At 34.7% G+C, this 24,046-nt stretch overlaps 1 protein-coding gene across 2 annotated transcripts in view; it reads left to right on the plus strand.

The window, feature by feature from the left end:
• The window catches only part of LOC129227282 (rho GTPase-activating protein 100F-like), a 127,700-nt gene that overhangs the window by 39,960 nt on the left and 63,694 nt on the right, over window positions 1-24,046 (plus strand). For both annotated transcript variants that reach the window (XR_008580828.1, XM_054861816.1), the window contains exons 2-4: window positions 2,657-2,818; window positions 8,141-8,278; window positions 15,504-15,747. Coding sequence is in view for 1 of the 2 variants with exons in the window: in XM_054861816.1 (XP_054717791.1) it covers window positions 2,732-2,818; window positions 8,141-8,278; window positions 15,504-15,747 (469 nt within the window). In the remaining variant the exon portion in view is untranslated. The remainder of the gene's footprint in view (window positions 1-2,656; window positions 2,819-8,140; window positions 8,279-15,503; window positions 15,748-24,046) is intronic.

A 24,046-nucleotide genomic window follows, 5' to 3' on the forward strand; every position in this document is an offset into this window, starting at 1 on the left:
AATAAATATCTTACATATTATTTCTCTAGCCTGTTTTTCTGCCGCTACGGGAGAACTTTCTTATTTCTTGATCAAATTCCATGATTTACCCCCCATTTTAAAACTTATCGTGCCGGCTAATGACGAAAAATAGACCACGTTCTCAAAATAGTTCTCAAAAATGAGCGATTTTGTCTCAATTTTAAGAAATCTGTTTTAACAGTGTTTGGATGATAAGTTATTCGAGATTTGGATGAAAAGCTTTCTTCGGATGACTTTTCACCCAAAAGCTCACACTTCTTTGCATTGAAAAATGTATTCCTTGTAACACCCAAACATGTGTCGGCAGCAAGTTGCTGTTTTTTGTGCATCAAAACGTTGGTTAATTGATTCATTTAATTTCCAAGCACAAAGGTATTTATTCGTTATTGAGAGTAACTGTGTTGGAAAAATTCGAGTTTATGACAGGTTTTGCGAGGCTGAAACCCTGTTTCCATTTATCCTCGAGACTAGGGGGTAGATGGAAACAGTGATGTCCTTGCTTGTGAGGTTTATTTAGGTAGAAAATCCTGACATACACGTTTATCTTAGAGACGAAAGAAGTTCTTCGCAAATATATTCAACTTGACACATATGGGCCGCATACGATCGGCTAAAACTTTGTAAGTGGTCCAGTAAAATCACTTGACAGGCCGGGTTCATTTTCCTAATTACTTTAATTACCTTGACTGACCCTACACTGTAATAAAAACGTCACAGAATATTATACGGTAGCATTTTGGGCTTTCACCAGGTTTTTAATGAAGGTCATATTTTTACGACAATGTTTCCTACAAGTGGCAGGGATGCAGACTTCTCACTGCGGTGAATTTTTTTAGCTACCAGTGTAAAGGTATACTCAATTTCGTTATTAAGTATCTCGCTTTTAGCTCAGCTGTGGTACGTGCACATTGACTGAGCCATAAATCAGGACAAAACGCTGTCTCTAGATACTGTAGCTGTAGAAGAATTATAAGTAACCTGTTTAGTACCTTCTTTCCATTGTGCTTTTGCTTTGGCCATGTTTATTGCAATAATAAAGATGCATTTTGGTATTTCAGAAAGATGCCGAGCTATTACTACACACACAACTCAGTTTTTTTGGGGAAATTTTCTGATTTATTCCAAAAATGCAGTTCATTTCTATTGGGAAAGTTCAATTTTTTTCCAGAAAAATTTCATATTAGTTTCAGGAAGGTTACTGACTTTTAGCGGGAATACTTCCTGTTTTTTTTTCCAGATTTGTTACTGGCAGAAATTAGGCACATTAGATGCATACTATTTTAAATCACCTTTCTAAACCTTTTTTAAAGTGCGCTTTGAAGGAGTCATAACTTTTGGCGTGTTTCTGCCATAGATGTAGTTTTAACTAAATGGACAACAAAAAACGATTTCACCGGCAAACATGCCACCCAGTAAATGGGCAAGCGTTTGAAAAAACTATTGAACAAATAAAATCCTGATTGAAAATTAAACAAGAAAATCCTTAATGTAAAATTTTCAAAACACTAAATCTCTATCGACAAGAACAGGTTGTATTTATGAAGGCCCAGATGGGAGGTTACGGGAGGTCACTATGATCTCACAAAAATTTTCGCATTTGGCCAACTTTGTCTCACGATTCTGCAAATTTATCATCATTTGGCAAAACTTGGAGTTCTGTTCGCAAGAGTATCATCATTCGGTAAAATTTGGAGTGCCATTCGGTAAAACTTGGAGTGCCATTCAGCAAATTGAGAATTTCCACCCTCCTAAATATTTAAATTCGGGGCATTCCTCGTTGTATTTCTTTTATGTGACACTAAACCATTTTGCCTGTTTTCTTTCGAGATTCACTAATCCTCTCGAGTTCAATGACAGTCAGTGGTTAGGACCTGCGGAGTGTGTATTAAGTTTTACTACAGCTCCACTGTAAAATCGATTCAGAAACTTTCCTGGAAGATAATAGGCAGTTGATGTGCCCAATTCCTGCCAGTAACATATCTCGCAAAAACCAGGAACGTTTTTCTTTAAAAATCAGTAACCATCTTCAAATTATCCCGAAACTCATTTAAAGCCAGTCGTGTCTCTGAAACTTCAGAGCAATCTTAGGTAGGGATAATTTCGCAGCTTGGCACCTTCCTGATTTATCAAGACAATAGAAAAAGCAGTATTGCAAGCATGGCTAAAGCTAAGCCAGATTTGCAAGTAAGTATCAAGCATCTAACTTGATCGAAATTTTTGCAATGCTATGTAGTGCAAAGACTTTATCGCTTCCTTTGAGAGCTTAATCTGTCTGGACGAACCTTAATCTAACTGAAGCCGATACACCTTGTAAATACTCTCAGTTAATCTTTAAACTGGGAGCTAAAAATTATTTTTGCAACGGAGAGAGTCTGCATTCGTGCAAGGTGTAGCAATTCAAGAAAATTTTTGACAATTGGTACTTGATATTTCCAGGAAGTGGATAAAAACCATTGAAATCCCGAAACGTTACACGAAAATGTTCAGTAACGTTTTGGAATTTTTTTACAGTGTTTGATTGCTACAAACATCGCATTCAGAGGTTGGAAAAAATTCCAGAAGCATGAAGGACGGCTAAAATTACTTGTATGCTTGCGCCACGATCTGTCTTTTAATCTAAACTTTTCATTTGCAGGTGTCTTCCCGACTCGAGAAAGCAAGCGAGTGAAGACGTGGGAAGAAGAAAGATCGCGCCAAAAGGAAGATCCCCATGAACTCGTTCGCCCACCGGCCGCGGCTCCGACGAAAAGTGAAGCACATACTCATTGCCACTATGCTCTGCTGCGGAAAGAGAAAGGTCAGTGCCTCCATTTAATCTAAGGCACTCCCTTCTGGAACAAATCTCGAAACCGTCTTTTGAGGATCAGGTAGCACAGCATTTGTAACAAAAGTGTTTTGCCCTCCAGAACCATTTTCCTCTCATAAGCGGGCAATTTCCCAATTGCTGAATACATTTCAGAGAATTTCATGAAAGTCTTTAAATCATTCATGGCCCCACATAATTTCATTCATGTCCCCCACATTAATTACAGGCAAAGCTTATGCTTTCCTTCAAGATCTTTGGTTTTCCATAGAGATCATGGGTTCTTGGGATTTTGTTTGAAAGCCTTGTGGTAAAGCCTTTAGTGCAGAAGGCACATTTATTAAATCTTTTAACAATAAAATATACTATCATCACTGGATTTTTTTTAATTTTTCACTAAGCAATCTAGAATGAAGATGGGTTTCATACACATGTTGTGACTGTATAAAATAATTACGTTGGGGAAAGAAAAAAAAATCTTCCCCGCTCTGATCCTGGATGTAATTTTTCTCTTAATGTCGTAAATCTTTCTTGCCTTGCACTACCTGTTAATTGTATCAAGAAATTAATGAAAAAACTTATTATTATTATTCTTTCTATTATTATTTCCTGCAGGAGGTGGTTATTCCACCATTTTTAAAAATGTCATTCTGAAGAAATAACAATTGAGCGAACAATTTTAATATATATAATCACGTTTTCTTTTAAATTGTATTTTCATACATTAATAATTGATCAGCTGCTGTAATGACAAGTAGGGGAATGCGGAGCAAAGGGTGAATCTGTGTGATTTTCTTTGTGTTCTGTAATTTTGAAAATTACAGAACACAAAGAAAGAACAATGTATTTTAGGGTAAATCTTACATTGAAACATTATTTTAATTTTTTAGCCCTAAATTTGTAATTTAAAAAAAAAAAAGAAATGGAAATTTTTAAATCTTTTTTTTCTTTTTGTTTTATAGGGTAAAATGAAAAATAAAATATTTTTCATTTAATAATTAAAAAAAATTTTGGTCTAATAGATCAGTAAATAAAAGAATACAGGAAGAATTTGGTAGACAATGAAATGAATAAATGGAGAACAGAATTAATATATGATAAAAATAAAATTAATGAAAAGAAATAGAGAGATAATAGGAAAATAAGCGAAATATTTGAACATAGAATAAACAAATTAATAATTAAAGGAATAGGAGGGGATTTAATAAGTGATTGAATAAGTAAGTAAAATGAACTATTTCACTTTGCCCCACATGAACTTGAATAATTGTATAAAATATTTAAAATAAAAATAAGTTAATATTAAATAAGTAAATGCTACAACAAATATTAGTGGTTTTTAGTTAATAATTAAAATTATAATAACAAGAACTTGATCATTTTATAATAACAAAAATAATTTTTGACCTCTTGCAAAACATTACAAAATGCGTATCAATTTTTGAAAATATTGTTTGCATTATCATATGTTTTGACCTTCAGAGATAACTTTTTCCTGACTATAATATACTACATAAGGTAACCTGATAGGTGACGTTAAAAACAAAGTAAATACATATTTCACCATTTCATTTTTTCCCGGTATTTCACTTTTCCCCACACACATTCCCTTACATTTTTTTTCCTACAGATTTTACGAATGATTAATCATTCTCTTGGTTTTCTGGTCTTGATCTTAAGAATTTTATTAGCTAAACCTTGGATTTTGCAAAAAGTCTCATGGTCAGCCCTGATTACAGGGCCCCTTACCAGATCTTGCCATTGTCCCCCTACCAGTTTAGGCAAACTTAGAAACATAGCTGTATAAAATAAGTTTCAATCTCCGTCCCGAGCCCCATTTCTCAGGTGCCCCTAGCCTTCCCTATGTGGATTTTAATAGTCATCAATAAATGGATCTTGAAGAGATAAAAGATTCTGATACAAATGATGTGCTACTTCGCACTCAAAACATTAAGTAAACCATTATATAACTTTAACAAGGAATGTAGAAACCGTAGAGGCATGGGAGAGAAGCCGCCTACGAAGTAATTTTATTTTGGGCGTCTCCTAGCTATAAGCAGTGATGCCTAAAAATGAATTTCGTAAATTGTAATCTTTTTCCTTTATTTCTAAAACAAAAGTTGACTTTGTAACTTAGAAATATCAAAGTTTTCACTTTCTTAATTAAAATTATTCACGCGGTTTTACTTTCGCCTACTTAAATACCGAAGGTCATACGCAAGCAATGTACAAATTACTTGCAAAGAGGTTTTGTAGTTTGTAACCCATTTCTTCTCTCCGAATCTTGAATGGGATTGCGCTGGTTGTCTTGAAGTGTGGAGTGCTATTTAGTTTGATTGTTCTTAACACACAGAAAAACATAATAACGACTCTTTTCCAGAGTTGCTATTTATTTCGTTGCATTGTTACGTTCCTTCATTTATTTGCTTTGCATTTCTGAAAAAGTAGTCGGCGTCTCCAGTAGAAGTGCTCAGAGCTCATTTCTTCACTTATTTGCTCCACATCTCTGAAAAATGAGTCTGCAACTATAGTATAGGTGGTTCGTACTCATTTCTTCATTTATTTGATTAATATTTCTGAAAAATGAGTCTGCATTTTCAGTAGAGGTGATCGGAGGTCATTTTTTTCATTTATTTGCTTAATATTTCTGGAAAATGAGTCTGAATATCCAGTAGTGGTGGTCGGAGCTCGTTTCCTCATTCATTTGCTTAATATTTTTGAAAAATGAGTCTGTATCTCCTGTAAAAGTGGTCACACATCCTAAGAATGAATGTTTGCTATACACCTTTTTAGTATGACTCAAGGACATCAATGTGTATACTGTCAATTAGAAAACTAATTGTTGCTTTCCTTCTACTAATTTTGTGTGCTTTTGCCTCTTCTTCTGTTCAACAAGCCACAAAAATTTCATTGCTTTTCAATTAATTGTTTTCATTTTATAACTTCTTTTCTTCTGTTTATTGCTTATTTTTGAAATGGAGTGTAGTTTAATTGCATACCTTCCTGCAGTAGCACAGGCATCCCATTTTTAAATATTTATCGATTCTGTGTATGACTAATCGTGGGCCCAGCCCCACCTTGTTTCAGGGATTATTAAACTGGGAGGAAGGTTTGCTGTGCCGAAGAGGAGAATAAGGGGATCCGGAGCGGCGGGATGGTGAATGAATAAGTGAACACGCAATGTTTGTTTCAGATGGAGGAAGGTTGTGAAAAGCCTAAATGCAGCACTGAATTCTATTAATATATTTTGTTTCGCGTGAGAGAATGTTAGGTGTTCATTCATGCAGATTTTCTGCGGCTTCAAACCTGAGGAAACCATAGTAAGTTATGTTTCAACTTGCATTTGAAGTATTTTCGATACGCTTTGGATCGATCTTACGGACATGGGATTTTTCAGTAGCTTTTGAGGGAGCAAAAAGTGATCTTTTCAAATTTTGAAAAAAAGAAAAAAATTGATGCCGAGGATAAAAAGATTTGATTGAGTTTTCAGAATCGACTGCATGCGAAAGCATTGGTTCCGGTAGCAGAGTTTATTTCGGCAGTCTGCAACGCATATTAAAAAACCCCAAAATAGTCTGCAAGATAATCGTAAACCAGCATTAGATTAGTCGTATGTATTACTTATTTTGTAAACCACTAAGGAATGCTTGAAAAAAAATACAAAAATTAGAGTAAAATGTATTGGAAAAAACTTTAAAATCAACAGTAAATTGAGACGTAGGTACCTGTCAGACCAAGTGCTTTTGACCTCTCGCCCACTGAGGACTCGTGCATAGATTAAATCATCTTTTGTTGTTTCATTTTTTCTTCCTGATTCATTCTAAATTGTAGTTTTCTACTTTAAATTGAACAGAAGTGTGCTGAAATTGGAAAAAAAATCTTTCCACTTCAGAAATAGTCTGCAGACTTCCTTAAGAATTTGCGGAGGACGCCGCAGCGTCATGTTGTTTTTGTTGCCGGGGCATTGACATTCGACACTTTAGTGAATTTTGAGTGTTTAATTAGAAATTGATATCACACACAGATAAAAATCCATGCGCAAACTTGTCAATGTATTACAACAGAAAGACAATGTTGTATTCGCTCACGTAGCCATACTTTTTGCTCTAATTAAGTCAGGTGTAAGATCCTAACTGCAACGCTTTGAGAACTGCTAGCGTTTACATTTAGGGGTTCTTCGATTAATAAAAAAAAATTTAAGCAGCTGCTTCATTGTTAAACAATTTCGATAAAATCTAGCCAAAATTCGATTTGATTATTCAAGTTTTCAACAATTTTTCATACAGAAATATTTTTTGAATTAAATTAATTTTTAATCATTGCTTTCTGTATTTCAACCTTCCTTCCGAGAAAATTTTTTGCAAAATCGATTTCACTGGAAAAGGTAGCCTCAGCAGTGTTCTTTGGTGCTATAGTTTCAAAATTGAATCAATATTCTGGAAAGTAACTTAAATATTGTACTTCCTTGAGTAAAAAGTCTGCAAATATGAATGAGTTGACACTGAAATAGTCATCCATTAATAAGCATCTTTCCACTCATTAGAACTTTGAGAGAAACAGTTTAAATTCCGTTACTTTTACTTCTAAGCTGACGGGAACCGAACATAAGGGATTGGTGACTATAGTAGCAGTCCTAATCAACATTCCATTTCAACTTGAGGTGAAATCTGATATCACTCATTGAAGCGATATTTGTAGACGTAATCTTAATGATCTAAATCTAGCTCTGATTGCATTAAAAAGAAAGCTTCAAATACACAAAGATATTTTTAAAAAATGTATTAAGTACCAGTGCAAATAGCAGTGAAAATTATGTAGTACATGTTCTAATGTTTTAATCGCACAAAAATGTTTCAGTGAATTGAAATGTTTATGATAATAAGTAAATCTTGCATGTGAACTGAATTCTCGTGAACCTTATTTAATAAAAAAAAACAGCCCTATAATATTTTTTCAAAGAAATCGTTCATATGACCAGTTTTTCTAGCAATATATGATTATCACTTATTGCCAAAACAAAATTTTTAAACTATGCGGCAACTGTTTTTTTTTTTTTTTTTTTGAAACTCTGATCGTACGCATGATAGATCAGTTATGAAGTTAGCCGAGCTTTTACAATTCTGCCATTTTCTGTCTGCATTAACGGAAATCAGAATTGCAATACACTCGCTTTGAGATTTTAAGAATGCCATCCTAGTGGTAAATATTATATATCTTCTCTAGGTAGGTGTTATAGATCGAAGACTTAAACTGTATGATCTTTTGTAATATCCTTGCTTTACAAAACTACTAACAAAATTTATTTGTTAATCGTAGGAGCCTCGCGGCGAGCCCGTGGAGGCCTTGACGGAGGAAGGGTTGGCGGTGCGTCGTCTGCTGCAGCGGCACCCCCGCCCCGCCTCCGGCATCGTGGTGGGCAGGGACTTCCGGAAAGTCAGCGGAATCAGCTCGGAGGTAAGTCTGGCTCTGATGTTGTACATCATACATTCAGAAGGAATTCGAATTATTTCATTGGGTTATACCTGAAACAAACTAAGTCAAAACGTGTATGCTAACCGGAATCCCAGGATCCTAGGCAACTACTACAACCTGAACCCTTTGCACCATCAGTTTAAACTTCTTATAGTTCTCGGGCATGTTCCTGTACAATTCGTGTCTTTGCCGGTGTTGTATACGCCTTAAAGTCTCAACCAATGATGTTATTTTTACGACAAAAAACTTCTTATACATGTAGAAAATTCTGCATGTCATCGACTCTGTTCGGTTGCATTAAGCTATTAAGCTGTCCGATGAAGCCAACTAAAAAGAACGACTGTTCAAAACCATCAGGAGCAAATGATCACTGCAAAAATCTCTTTGGTGAAATGAATCTAGGGCAAGAATGGATATAAACATTAGCAAAATTTGAATGATTGTGTAACACGTGGAAAATGCCTTAATGGTACTAATACCTTAATGACAGCTATTTTTTCACGTGCATTATCATTTTCTGGGCCATTTATACACAGCAACTAGTCGACCCGTGCGGAACTCCGCACTGTGCTTCGAATCGTTTCATAAGGTATTTCGCTCTTTAGGAATTTCAAAGGAAGAACATTATGAAGAAGAACCGAAAAAAAAGTAAGCGCAGAAGAGAAGGCATGTAATTTAAAGACATCAGTAATAAAACCTCGTTAAATACAACGTTGTGATAATTTGATCATCGCTCACCTTTTGGTCGTACATATTTTCAATTCAAACATAAATATCATTAAAAGTGTGGCTGAGTAGTGAATCGTGAAAAAGCAATAATTGTGCATGTAAAAAAACAGGTTGTGGCAAACAGAGTCCTGCCGGGAATCTGACGGGAAAAAAGAAATATTAAAGAGATATTTATTGGCACGGATTCGAATTGGCGCCATTCTGAGTAACAGCCCGACACCCCAACAAACCTAACAATTGCGCCTTGATTTTCGAAAGCTATTCATTGAAGGAATGCGTAGTAAAAAACAGCAAAAAAGCTTTTTGCCAAAAAAAAAATAATAATAATAAGATCATGCATCTGTGTTTTGTCATTAACCAGCATGATACGATTTAAAATTATTCGCAAAGCATGGAATTTGATTAAAGAATGACGAAGATCTAACGTAGCGATTGAAACAAACATTCTAGAGAAGTAATAAATTTGATTGAAATAAGTGTTTTTATCTTTGAATATTGAACTATTTCACATAGAAGGTTGCTTTAACCGTTACGGCTTAAATGCCCTCACATGTTTCTCTTTTAATCGAACACTTAAAATTCAAAACCAAAACCAGTTGAACTGAGTCCGTTCTTAAGTGTAATTTTTCGAACGTAGACAAAATGTATTTTTTTTTTCAGCAGAAAACCGAGGAGTAGAAAATAATTTCTTGCTAATGAAGTTGATAATACTTTTAATGCTTTATATCGTATTCGCGCGAATAAAAAATTAAAGGTTTACTGAGTGAAACTCGTAGTTTTAATCGGGCGTAGTATTTTTTCATTTGTACAAAAGGTCGAACACTGCTATTAGAAACATCTACATTTCAGCATACAAAAAAAAAAAAAAAATGTTTTTCTGCACAAAAAGGATTTCTTTAGGTAAATCTAATACTTTTTTATGCTTACATTATGTCGAGTGGACTGGATGTAGTCAAAGAACACACTTCGATTAACAATCAACTTATCCGAATGATAACTGTAGCGTGCATAAAGGAGTCGAAACACCAAGTAGCATTCCCACTGCATTTATTTTATTAGGTGTGTATGTTATGAGCACATGTAATGCGTAATACTAATATAAATTTGATATTATGTCGGACAGCCCAAGCTTGCCCGAAGTTCAGATAGTTTATAGCCGAGCGCTCTACCGAAAAAAACTTATCAATTAAACCGAACAACTAAGTCCAGTGCTGTTAAGCTTTATTAAAATATGAACACACACACACAGGCTATTTCTTTTTTTTTTTGCCGAAAGCGACGTAAAAAATGGAAAACTGCATTAGAACTTTGCTTTAAAAAATGCATCAGAACTACAGGCAGCATCAAGGTTTTGAAACAGCAAGAGGCGATTTCGAAAACTTGAATTTTCGACCGTAAGTCTTTTTTTCGTCATTGGCCAGCCTGATAAGTTTTAAAATGAGAGGGGATTAATATATAAGATAAGATATTGAAGAAAAATGTTTTTATTTTTGAAAATTTTTACAATTTGCTATCGCAGGCTGCTTAAACCGTTATAACTTAGATGGCAGCACGTGTTCATCATTTAACAGCACGGTTAAAATACAAAATAAATTGAACTATGCTCTTTTTTAAGCGTAGCTTTTCGAATGTAGTAAAAATGTGATAAGCTATTTGTTTTTTAGCAAAAAGAAGAAAAAATATATATTTTACCCTTCAAATTGAGGTAGTATTTTATTTATTTGTACAAAGAGTCAAAAACTCATTAGAAGAATATATATTTCAATATACCATTTATTTATTTTTTCTGAACAAAAAACAATTCTACTGTAGTCTGAAATCTTAAACCTGATACTTATATTTTCGCTTACATTATGCTTTAATTTTCTTTCCAGAGCCAAAGCTTCAAAAAAAAAAAAAAAACACGTGCAATTTCGAAGTAATTTAGCACGAAATCACACAATGTTTTCATATCAGCAAGGAGCATTTCCTTCTCATTTACTCTATTCCCTCATAGTTGTTATTCATTTAATTCAGTGTTCATGTAATGCGCGATATTTCTCTAATTTTTTTGTTGCAGATTGTCCGGACGCGGGCCCGAACACGCATTCTCCTGGTTACGAAGAGAACGCTCTGCCGATCAAGCTATTCAGCTCTGTCCATCATAGCGCAAATTAAAGTTATAAGTTTGACCGAAAACCTTATCCTGGTTCTTTAAAACAGGTTTTTCGGCTAAAAGAAACAATTTTTAGACCTTGGGTCTATTTTTCGTCAGTAGCCAGCACCATAACCTATAAAATTAGCCGTAAATCAAAGAAATCGATCAAGAATTGAGGGAAATTTGGCGTAGAAACCAAAAACAGGCTACAGAAATAATATATAAGGATTATGTTTAGTAGTCAAAGCTTAAAAAAAGCAAGAACACCCTTCGATTAACAGTCAACTTATCCGAATGATAACTGTAGCCTGCATAAAGGAATCGAAACACCAAGTAACATTCGCACTGAATTTGTTTTATTATGAGTACATGTAATGCGTAATACTAATATAAATTTGATATTATGTCGGACAGCTCAAGCTTGCCCGAAGTTCAGATAATTTATAGCCGAACGCTCTACCGAAAAAAAACTTATCAGTTTAACCGAACAACTAAGTCCAGTGCTTTTAAGCTTTATTAAAATATAAGCACACACACACAAGCTTTTTTTTTTTTTTTTTTTTTTTGCCCAAAGCGACGTAAAAAATTGGAAAACTGCATTAGAACTTTGCTTTAAAAAAATGCATAGGAACTACAGGCTGCATCAAGGTTTTGAAACAGCAAGGGGAGTTTTCGAAAACTTGATTTTTCGACCGTAAGTCTATTTTTTGTCGTTAGCCAGCCTGATAAATTTTAAAATGAGAGGGGAATAATATATAAGGTAAGATATTGAAGAGAAATGTTTTTATTTTTGAAAATTTTTACAATTTGTTACCGCAGGCTGCTTGAACCGTTATTACTTAGATGGCAACACGTGTTCATCATTTAACAGCACGATTAAAATACAAAATAAATTGAACTATTCTCTTTTTTAAGAGTAGCTTTTCAAATGTGGTAAAAATGTGATAAGCTATTTTTTTTTGCAAAAAAAAAAAAAAGAAAAAGAAAAAATAGGTATTTTACCCATCAAATTGAGGTAGTAATTTTTTTATTTGTACAAAGAGTCAAAAACTCATTAGAAGAATATATATTTCAATATACGATTTATTATTTTTTTCTGAACAAAAAACAATTCTATTTTAGTCTGAAATCTTAAACCTGTTACTTATATTTTTACTTACATTATGCTTTAATTTTCTTACCAGAGCCAAAGCTTTAAAAAAAAAACGTACAATTCAGCACAAAGTCGCGTCAAGTTTTCATAACAGCAAGTAGCATTTCCTTCTCATTTATTCTATTTCCTCATATTTGTTATTCACTTCATTAAGTGTTCATGCAATGCGCGATATTTCTCTAATTTTTTGATGCAGATTGTCCGGACGTGGGCCCGAACGCTCATTCTCCTGGTTACGTGGAGAACGCTCTGCCAATCAAGCTATTCAGCTCTGTCGGTCATAGTGCAAGTTAACGTTATAAGTTTAACCGAAAACCTCATTCTGGTTCTTTAAAACTGGTTTTTCGGCTGAAAAAAACAATTTTTAGACCGTGGGTCTATTTTTCGTCAGTAGCCAGCACCATAAGCTTTAAAATAAAATGTAAATCAAAGAAATCGATCAAAAATTGAGGAAAATCTGGCGTAGAAACCAAAAACAGGCTACAGAAATAATATATAAGGATTGTTTGAGATGAGTTTGCGGTTGCTTGTCAGCAAGACATTTTTCTCCCAATATCAACATGACTTCACACAATAATATTCAGCAGTGAATTTCGCCTTAATCCTGCAGAAGTTCACATTTGACTCTACAACTAGAGGCTCTAAGACTAACTGTTACAATCTGTTATTGCTGTACTCGGGCTAATTATCAGAGGTTTAATGAAGCCAGGTGCAATCTCTAATGGTTTTATCTAACTATTCTGGTTACAACTTAAACTGTTTAGAAACATGTGTTGACTCTCTAAAGACTTCCGTGTTGTCTTTTACGGCAGTGGTGCCCACACTCTTTTTTACCCCAGGGCCAGGCCTTCTACTAAGATGAATCTCGCGAAGCAGAACACATATAACATTTAATTTATTTAAATCTCTCTTTATCGATAACATAAGCAATATCAGAAAAGGGGAAAAAAAACAAGAACTGTTGTTACCAGTACTACATGCCTATTTTATTAATACGAACTCCCATCTGTTTTTTAAAAACAAATTTCGAACTACACTCATGTCTAAAATTATGCCCACAAACATGTTTTTTCAAAGTAATTCTAAATGGCTATCATAAAAATTTAAACAAAATACATGTTATATATTTTGAAGGACTGGTAACACGATTTTAACCTTTTCTTTCGAAAAAAAAAATGTGTTTAGCATTAGGTTTTGAGGAACTACTGAAATTAGACCGTTGACGCATTCACGATTTTTGCCTTCTATTTTGTGAATATTGCATTAAACCAAAAAAAAAAAAAAAATTAAATTAACCTGTTTCCAGTAAGAATAAGTTCTCATAATAATTTAGACGATTCCTTGAGATGGATAACCGTTGGAATGCTTGAAGCTGAGCAGTCTCTAGCGTAGGTGGCTCGATGGTTACAAGTGGCACCGAAACCAGTATCCAGGTTGTGAAATCAATTCCAAACAAGTGTTACTATAACCAGGAAGGCCGGCCGAGGCCGTTACAGAGCAACGACGTCTGCATAGGATCGCTATTTGCTGTTTCTGGAATACGAACTTCCAGAGAAACAGTATACAGACGTCTAGACAAGAAAGGGCCTTTTATATCCTCCCCGTCGACCAGTTCAATGCGTTCCTTTCACTGATAAAATAGAAAAGCTAAGTTGTTATGATGCCGAACACATAAAATCTTGGGCACAGCGAGAATGGGGATGTGTTCTCTTCCGTGATGAGTCGAGATTTACCACATAGCGACAATCGGCAAATCTTCATCTAGAGAGAGCGCGAGGAGCTAGCTATCATCCCTTCAACGTATATGGAATCGACAGATTTGGTGGCACAGGAACCCTTGTCTGGGATGACATAATGTTGGGCAGTTGTACACCACTGCACGTCTTCCCCGATGCGGGAATGTCAATACACATCTCTATAAGGATGAAATTCTTGAAGCCTATGTGAGATTGTTCCGGAGTGCTTGTGGCCCAGATTTCATATTTATTGACGATAAAGTGCGTCCACGCAAAGCCGAGATCGTTGATGATTTCCTTGAGGAAGAGAATATTCGACGTTTGGACTGGCCCTTAAGATCTCCGGATCTCAATGCCATTGAACATGCTTGGGAGGGTCTAGGAAGAGCCATTGCAAAGCGTACCCCCTCCCTCCCCCTCCTAATACCTTCTGAGAATTAAAAGCCGGGTTTTTGGAAGAATGACTTTGTTGCCCCAAACATTGACTGACACTTTTTTAAACAGTATGAAAGCTCGTTGTGACGCTTGGATCATATTGCACGGTGGTCATACTCCATGTTAGACACGCTTTTCCCGAAATAAATGCTTCGTCTCTGATTCATAATCTAACACTTTCAGATAATACCTGTTTCTTAATTCCCAATTAAAATCATTTCTATGTTGTTTTGTTTTTATGTTCTTTCTCCTAATACATTTCTGTGCCAAATTTCGTGACAACCTAGTGAATAGTTTTTCAGTTTCCTCAGATTATATGTTTGTGACCTTAACTTTGAACATGAGTATATTTGGCTTCAAATTTGTGACAAACAGTTAAAATATGGAGGAAGAAATATTTGTTGTTGCTATTGAAATTATTTTCTTTTTAAAATTGGAATTTATAGTTACTAAAAGCAAGGGCACTTAAAAATTTTAAAAAAATGTAAGTTTGAAAATGCATTAACTTGCTGATTAATGATGAAATTATTAATTTAGTTCCAACCAAGGCGTGCGAAGGAATAATTTGTTTCTTTTTAACCTTGTGTAATTCCTTGTCTAAAGTCTGAACAATCGGTTTCGTATATGTTTTCCATTTTGATATTCAGTGGTATTTCACAATAATTACTTGGTCTTTTAAGTACTCATCGCCTCCTTATCGCCGCTCAAGAATTCATCACCCCGTTAAGGAGCTAAATCGCTCTTTTGAAAGCGATCGTCCTCAGGTTGGGAACTACAGCACTATAATGGTACAAAACAAATTTTGTGAGCCACGTTATGTCAGTCCAAGAACTGAACAGTGTTCAATCTGGGATTGGATAAAAAATCTGAAAAGGTAAACTAAAATTTATGCAAAAATTGTAAATTTTAGAATACGGATCAATAACCTGGCTACCATTTTTGACTACAAAAACTTTAATTTTTCAGAAACGAATATAAATTTTTACTATCTTATTGTGTTTTTATTTACAAACACAGGTGTTTCGTCAGTTGGAGGCCATGGAGAACGACCTGTGTGACGCTGCGACAGCCGCCCGCCTCGAGACGGTGTCCCGCCGTGGCGGGGAAATGCTGATCCGCATGTTCGATCCGATCCAGCTGGGGCGGGCCGGGGCCGACGCATACCGAGAGTACATGGAACAGGCCGACGCCACACACGTCGTCCGGTTCGTAGAGATCATCAAGCGGCCCGGGCAGACACTTGGCCTGTACATCCGGGAAGGTGAGTGCCTTCTTGCCGCTGAGTTAGCCATATTTGGTAGTACATGTTGGTCATATTGGTATAAAGAAGTACAGATGGTCGTGTACACATGATTATGCCCCTATTTGAAAAGATAGTCTCAAAGATGTTCTATCGGATTCAAGGCTTGAGATTGAGCTGACCATTCCATTTGCTGCAATTTTTGAGGACTATTTTGAAGATAACGGCTTAAACCATTACTCTCAAAATAGTCCTCAAAGGTAGACACACACGCATCCATCATAATGAAGTCCAACAGCATCAGCATATGGACAGAAATGCAGATAAAGAATGTCGTTCGAATATCTCAGATCTGTCAGATTTCCTCCATGGAACACATGCGGGTCAATGTGACAAACAAGTGAGATCTCTGCCTAAACCTTCACTCCACCGCCTCTACTATGGAATCACGAGCATCGTTCCATCCAGATCAACAGGAATTTCAGAACCGTTATCCTCAAAATATTCCTCCTAAACCGCAGCAGTCGCATTCATCAGAATGCAGTCGTTACCAATAGCACTGTAATAGCGATCCAGAAACGATTCCGGAAAATAATAGTCAGCTGATGTACCCAATATCTTCCAGAAACAAATCTTGCAAGAACCAGGAAAGTTTTTCGCTGTAAATCAGTAATCTTTCTGAAAATTGGAAAGTCTCTCCTATTTTAAGTTTAGAATCCCTATAAGGAGGACAGGACGACTTATCCGACATTTTGGTTCCAAGACAGCTTTGGATCCCACCCCGTTTCTAGTATTTATATACTAGAAACGGGGTACCCGTTATAACATTTGCTGGTTGCTATGTCGTAAAAAAAAATTGATGTTCAGTTGAGTAAAATGTCACTTAAGGTCAATCTAGAAAGATAATTTAATTTAAAAATTCAACAAAAATGTTTCGGGAAATTTTTACTGTAATGAACGTCATTTCCACACTTAATTTGTTTTCTAACTTGTATCAATTAAATCTTTTTCATTTACAAAATAAAATAATCAAACATCAATCAGGCAACTCAGCGAAAGCTTCGGCATCTGTTTTCTGCAACGAGGCTTTTTAATAGAAACTAATTTTTTGCTTCTGTAATTTTGGAACCAAAATGCCGGATACGTCAGCTCCCCTTATATAGTGGCCTTACTCACGTCAAAAGCCAGTTATGTCTCAGTAACCTTCCAGAAAAGTAAATAGGTTCAATGTATATGACTAGAACCTTCCTGATTCACCAAGAGAGTTCCAAAAGCATTAATACAAACATAGTCAAAGCTATACGAGAATTGCAAGCAAGAACTACTCATCTTGCTTGCCTGCAATTCTAGCAACTTTCCAGTGACTGTTTTCGCTCCCATTGGGGGCTTAGTCAATCTGGACCGGCCGAATGCAAGTTCAAGCCGATGCACTTAATAGACAACCTCATTCAATCTTTAAACTGATTGCGAAAAATATTTTTCACAACAGTGAAAAGTCTGCATTCGTGTAGCAATTCAGAAAAGTTTTTTGCGAAGATACTTGATTTTACGGGGAAATAGGTGAAAACCTGTGAAATCCCGAAAAGTTTCACGGAAATAACTAGTAACGTTTCGGATTTTTTTTACTGTGTAGAAAGAAATACAGATCAAAGATGTCATCGCGATATCTCACATCTGTCAAAGTTCCTCCATAACACATGCAGATGAATGTAACTACCTAGTGAGATCCCTACCCTAGATCTGTAGACGTAGTAATGGAGACTCTTCTCCCTGAGGCTACAAAGTGATTCTGCAGCGAGCTGTTTCACAGTTGTGGTTCTTTTCGTCGGTCTTTCAGAAAGAACTGGAAACGAGTCTTCTGCTGCTGTTGTAGCTCGTGGTTCGCTTAGCACATATCTTCTGGACAGAGAATCTTCGAATTGATATTGATCCTAAAGCCACTGGAGCGCACTGAGAGGTACAGTCATAGAAAAAAAAACGAAACACTCGATCGTATTCCAAGACTATTGACACTAGAGACATGTGTAAGGTGTCATTGTTTCAGAAATGAAAAGTTCTACATAATTATGGCAAAAAATTGTTGTTAAGGGGTCGTCTTCATATTAAAACGAGCATCAACTTCAAATTTTTCAATAAAAACCCCCCTTTTTTATCACATATTTGTGATCAGCATCCTTTTTTAACTTTGTATACAAAGTTTTGTTTAATTCGATCCAGCCGTTACTTCAGAATCGAGTTTTGAAAAATTCCTCTCGTAATGTTGAAACGTATTTTGATATTTTTGCTCATAACAAAAAAACTAGATTAGACACAGCAAAGATTTCTTTTTTATATCAAAATATGAATCGACCCAATTATAAAAACATCATTTACAACACCAAAAATGTAAATTTAATTTTTTTTATGAATTATTGTAATATTTTTTGAAAAAAATATGATCTGAAACCATATTAAATTTTAACAGAAAAACAATCTTGAAGAGCTTTTATGTGGGAATCCAAAATTTTAGCTCGAAATATTCAGTAGTTTTTGCGCTATGCTTAAAAATTCATTTTTTCCTACTTTAGGGGACCGTATACTTTTTTAAAACAGAAATTATGAAAGTTGGTTTCTTCTTAAAAAAAGAAAAAAATTGTTCAACAAAATAAGCAAACCAATTATAACGTGGATTTTTTACATTAGAGTTCGTCTATGAATTTTTTAAATGCATAAATTTATTCGCTGTCTCTGCAGAAGAACAACACAATATTGCAACCGTCAGTTTTTTGTGGATATCGTTCAGACGTCAATGTGTAAATAATGCGAAACACTACTTCATTGTCTAATAAAAGAATATTTTATAGAACTTTCTAAATTAAAAGCTACACTTAAAATACTTGTGTGTTTTTTTTTTCTTTCTTTATGCGTTTAGCCATTGCCTTTTGTAAAACAATAACTCAAAAAAAAAAAAAAAATAAATAAATAAATAAAAAAATAAATAAATAAATAAATAAATAAATAAACATGCACAATTTTTTCACAGAAACATACAACAAAACCTCATTGTCTTGCTAGTTATGTTGCAATAGACAGTAGAATTAATGGCTCTTTCCGGTGATAATTTTCTAAAAGGAAAAATTATTGCCTTGCCTAAATCGGGAAAAAGTACTCGAAAAATAGCCGACAGTGTGAAGTTTCGCCTTTAACAGTATCCAGATGGGTCAAAAAATAATATTTGCTCTTAGATAAGTTTACTGGTTTTTAGGAATTATTATTTTTTTTTTGTATAGTGTTTGAATAATTTTTCAGTGTATTAGATATAGGAGAGGAAATGTCAGTCGCAATAGTGGGCCGCGTGCTTTGAGCTGTATTCTGCACAAAAGTAGTAGCTGTGGCTAATTGTGAACTTTTTTTTTTTTTTTTGACTTCGTCAAAGATTTAACGAAACATAAATTTGCGTGTTAGATTAAGTTGAGTTTTTGTCTATTCTTAATTATAAACTTATTTTTCTCTTTACTTTCTCGGTCATTGTCCGAGCATTTCCATTAAAATCATTCTCGCAAGAGAAAGATAAAATGTCAAATTATTTTCTTTTTTGAATAATATTGAAAAATATCGACGAAAAAAAATTACATAATAAATTATTGATATCAACTACTATATGTCTATCTTACTAAATGCATGTTTCTCAGAATACAATATCTGAATATTCGGCTCCAACTTTATGACACTGGAATTAATTCTACTTTCTGACCTTAATCTTTAAGTAAACAACGGGCCACACGCGCCAGCTTCCAGGACGCAATGTGGCCCGCGTCTCTACTGTGATATAATTGCGGTTGGATTATCCCATTCGATGACTGCTGTGGGTCCTAACAATGAGCCCAACAGTCTTGAACTAGATTTAATGGAGCAATGAAGCAGGTGGGATGTCATTGAAGCTGAGAGTGCCTAAAACCTGGTGGATGAAGAAAATTTTTCTGACCAGTGAGATGCCGTAAACAAACAGCAGATAAATTTACTTTACCTACCAGTTTATTCAAACTCTCAGCTTCAATAAGGTGACTTCTGCAACCCCCACGATTAGTCCCGAGTCCAGTCAGAAATGTCTACCATGAGGACGAAATTGTAGTCTCTGGATAGATCAACCCGCCTGTCGGGTATGCCGCGTATAGTAGTTGCTATAGGTGCGCCAGCCAGATACTATAGAAAATGTTAGTTTGCAGGTATATAGTGTGCGAAACAAAATCAAATAATGCTAAGTTTTGTTTGTAATGTTACAAAATCGGAGAAATGACAAGAAGTCAGATTTTGGTTCACCTTGGTTTAAGCTAAAATAACTTTTGTCTTTTTAAATTACGGGTTGGACCATCTCGAATCTCGTTGCTAGAAACCGCATTGGGAAATTACTTTCCTAAATTGCTTTTAAGAGCCATTACATGTTTAACTAAAACCGCCGTTTTTTTAATAATACCACGCATTATGATCTTTCGCATCAAATTTAAATTTGAAACAAATTCTCTTTTTTTTTATTACAAAAAGCCGCTAGAACAATTACTGTGTTTGTCCACTGTGTTAATTCAAATAACCAGATTTTTCCCAAATCAAGTTCGAGTATGAACTGTTTGCTCATTAACAGGTATTTATATTCTCCTGTTTCTGTTTCATTTTTTAGATTGATACTTCGTTCATTTTATGTATTCAGAGCAAATTTTCACGGAATAAATTGACCTTGCTTCGCTCGCGTCTCCAATCTATTTAATGCTGCGTCTTCCCTTGTAGTGCGGTATATTTTTTATATTTTTGTATGACCCAAACTTATGCCTATGTTCTGCGAAATTAAAAACGCGCAATTCTATTTTACATCAAAAGAATTTCTATTCATTCCAAAATAAACCTGCAACATAGATGCAATACATTTATCAAACATATTCACATCATCTTTCTAGGTATAAGGTTGGATATTTACATTTCTATGAGGCTAATTTGCTGAATGATTATATAAGCAATCCAATAGGTTCATATTAAAAAAGGCAAAAAGTTCCATTACTTTTAATTTTTCATTATTCGATTTACTAAACAACGATCTATACGATGGACGAGCCAAACCCCATACGTCTTTCTTGGGTTAATCCAGATAAACAAAAATCAGTAAATATTTTAACTTTTTTTTTTCAGAAAAAAAAAAGTTTTCGACCGTAAATCGCTTTTTGCCGCAACATAATCGGCTAAAAATTATCGAATTACGGAAAAAAAAGAGAACTTCAAAAAATCATGAATTGAAATGGATAATCTCGATTTTTTCTTTGTTTACATTCCATTTAAGCCGTAACCTTGAAAGAAGCGTTTTCAATCTGGTGACGGTCTCTAAAACGTTTTTCGTTAATAACTCCTGTTCTACTGCTCGGAATGCAGTGAAATTTCGTACCCTGGCTGTATTTTGCGGTCTAAATATAATTATGTAGCAAAAATTAGGGGTTCCTATTTAAAAATCAAGAGTTGGTGCTCGTTTTGCTTTGTATATGGTCCCTTATCAAAATTTTACTTACTTAGTTTTAAAGAAGACTTTAAACCAAGTCGGATGACACCTTTCTTTCCTTTCTGGCGTGTATAATGGCCGAATAATGAAAAGTGTTTCGTTTTTTTTTCTATGACTGTACATTAAGACATACAGCAGTATCAACCTGTAACACCGCATTTTCATCCGTCCGGTTGTCCACCACCTAAACAAACATAGCAAACGACTTCCCTTAGACATTGCTGGACCCTAACGACTACTGTCAACGAAGCTACCAACAGTTGAAAATCACCAAAATGTACTAACGAAATTACTTTCATTCAAAGTTAGTTTTATTTCTAAATTAATGAACCTGTTCTTTTTGTAAATTAAAAAAGGTAGCTACCAGTAAGTTAAAGTTTATTTCTCATTCAATATAGTACATGCTCCTTTCCGCACAGGAAAAGTAACAGCTATGGTTTATGTGCCAGCGTTTTTCGAATTCGTCATTTTCGTTCATATAAACAGTAAATTTTATCCTTACTGCCATTTTTATGGAAAGCTTCAGATAATGTGTAGTAGGGAAACATGGGGCAAAGTGAAATGGTGAAATATTTACTCTGCTTTTAGCTCCACCTATCTTGTATTATTTTAAGTATGTAGTAGCATATGTAGTCTATTCCAGTCAGGAAAAAAATACCGCCGAAGATTAAAACATACACTGTAAAAAAATTCTGAAACAGTTACTGGTTATTTCCGAGGAACGTTACAGTATTTCCCGGGTTTTCACCTAGCTCCTCGTAAAATCACGTATCTTTGCAAAAAAGTTTCCTGAATTGCTAAAGTTGCGCAAATGCACAGGTGTGAAAAATATTTTTAGTTACCAGTTTAAAGATTAACTGAGTGTATTTATTAAGTGCATCTTATTTCGTCCAGACTGACAAAACTCCCAATAGGAGCGAATAAGTATCTGGGTAGCTGCTTGGCTCTTACTTGCAATTCTGCTTTGGCCTTGATGCTTCTGGAGCTTTCCTAGTAACCAGGGGCGGCGGTTGCACCCCCAAATTTTTCACTAAGAATAATATAAAATGGTAAAATTCAATTTAGATAACTTAGAAAATCATTTCCCTGAATTTTCAGAACAGAAAAAACTGATGGAGGATAAGTGTTTGCCTTAACTAAAGAAGTAATCTCTTCATATGGGTTAAATATTTCAAAATTGAGTAATCTATGTTATGATGGTGCGTCTTGTATGAGATACCCGTACAGTGCTGTGCAATTTTTACGCGTAAATTCCATGTCATTTTACATAAATTTTTATGCTCATAATATAACTTAATATTCATCTAGTAAGTGTTCATTGATGCCATGTACTAGAAACACATTTTAGCAACTCGGTGTATCATATGCTTTCATGGAAACTTTTTGTAAAGATATGCTATTTTTGAAAAACATCTCACATCAAAAAATACTTTCACATCAACAAATGTATCTTGAGGCTCTTTACTTGACAATCTCTGAGTGACACAAGATGGTCTTCAAGAGCTATAAAAGCCCCTTGGAAGAATTACTGGAAAGCAACCTTTTCATTGATAAAAAATTTGATGTCATTTTAATATGTATGCCTTTGCCTGAATTTTTCGTTTACTTTATTTATACTGCGGAGCGTTTTTTTGATAAATGCTACACTCTATCATAAAAATTTTAATTCGCTAATCTTAATTCTTGGATTGACAATTGAAACTCTTAGTAATTTTCGCATTAATGCATACTTGAACCAGGTGTGGAACTTTGTGACAGAACTTTTCGTAACAGTTTTTAATGTATGCCAATGTGGAAGAGGTGACAAAACCCAGATGAAGTTTTAGTCAAAATATTAAATCAATATTTTGAATAAACTGATCAATTCAGTTTCTCAAGAAATTGAGACAGGATTTAATGAAATATATTTATTATTGGTCTTAGCTTCAATATTATGTAAGTCGGTCATAGAAAGCGAAAAAGAAAATATTACACTTATAAGTAATAGCATGAGGGAAGAGGATTTGTTTTGTGAATTGTGACTATACTTTTGAATGACACAAAATAAATACTAGCCTATTTAAAAACGTTTCTTGGTTATTTTAAAGAGAGGAATCTAAAGGAAATGTGCTTTTTTGACATAACTTTCTTGCTTCCATCGTTTTTTGACTGTTTCAATCAGATCAGTCATTTGAAAGATGACTTTCGTGATTAAATTGAAAAAACGACGTAAATAAAGCACAAATTTACACGAAAATACAGCATATAGCTATTTCAAGGCTACAATAATGGAGCCTCTTCATTGGTGTAAAAAACTACGCACACAACCAGAAAGTTTTAGGAGAACTGAACGTCAACCAATTTTGACTTTCGTGTCTCAGGAGGTTAGAGAATTGCCTTCGAAGTGCAATGAGGCAAAGCAAGAACTTCCTCTTTAGCTATACTGGCAATAAATTAAGTTATTGGGTATTGATTAACTATAGTTACAAAATTTTCTGTTCTTCCTGACTCCAAAAATAGCTGATTAAAACTTACTAAAAAATAAAAACTAGTACCGAGATATTTTGTGAGATAACTTATAACACAGAAACAGAATAAATTTAAAGCTTCGATCGAAAAAATTTTAATTGTTCTTTACAAACCTAATTATTCTTAACATTAAAACTAGAGGCGTACCGAGTACTCGGTAACTACTCGGTACTCGGCCTACTCGGCCAATTTGCCGAGTACTCGGTACTCGGCCAAATTTTGATCAGATACTCGGCCAATACCGAGTAGTTGCAAAAAATTGAATATTGTCCAAGACAGATATTAAAATTTATA

Source organism: Uloborus diversus, chromosome 8, assembly GCF_026930045.1.
Source record: "Uloborus diversus isolate 005 chromosome 8, Udiv.v.3.1, whole genome shotgun sequence".
Taxonomy (NCBI): domain Eukaryota; kingdom Metazoa; phylum Arthropoda; class Arachnida; order Araneae; family Uloboridae; genus Uloborus; species Uloborus diversus.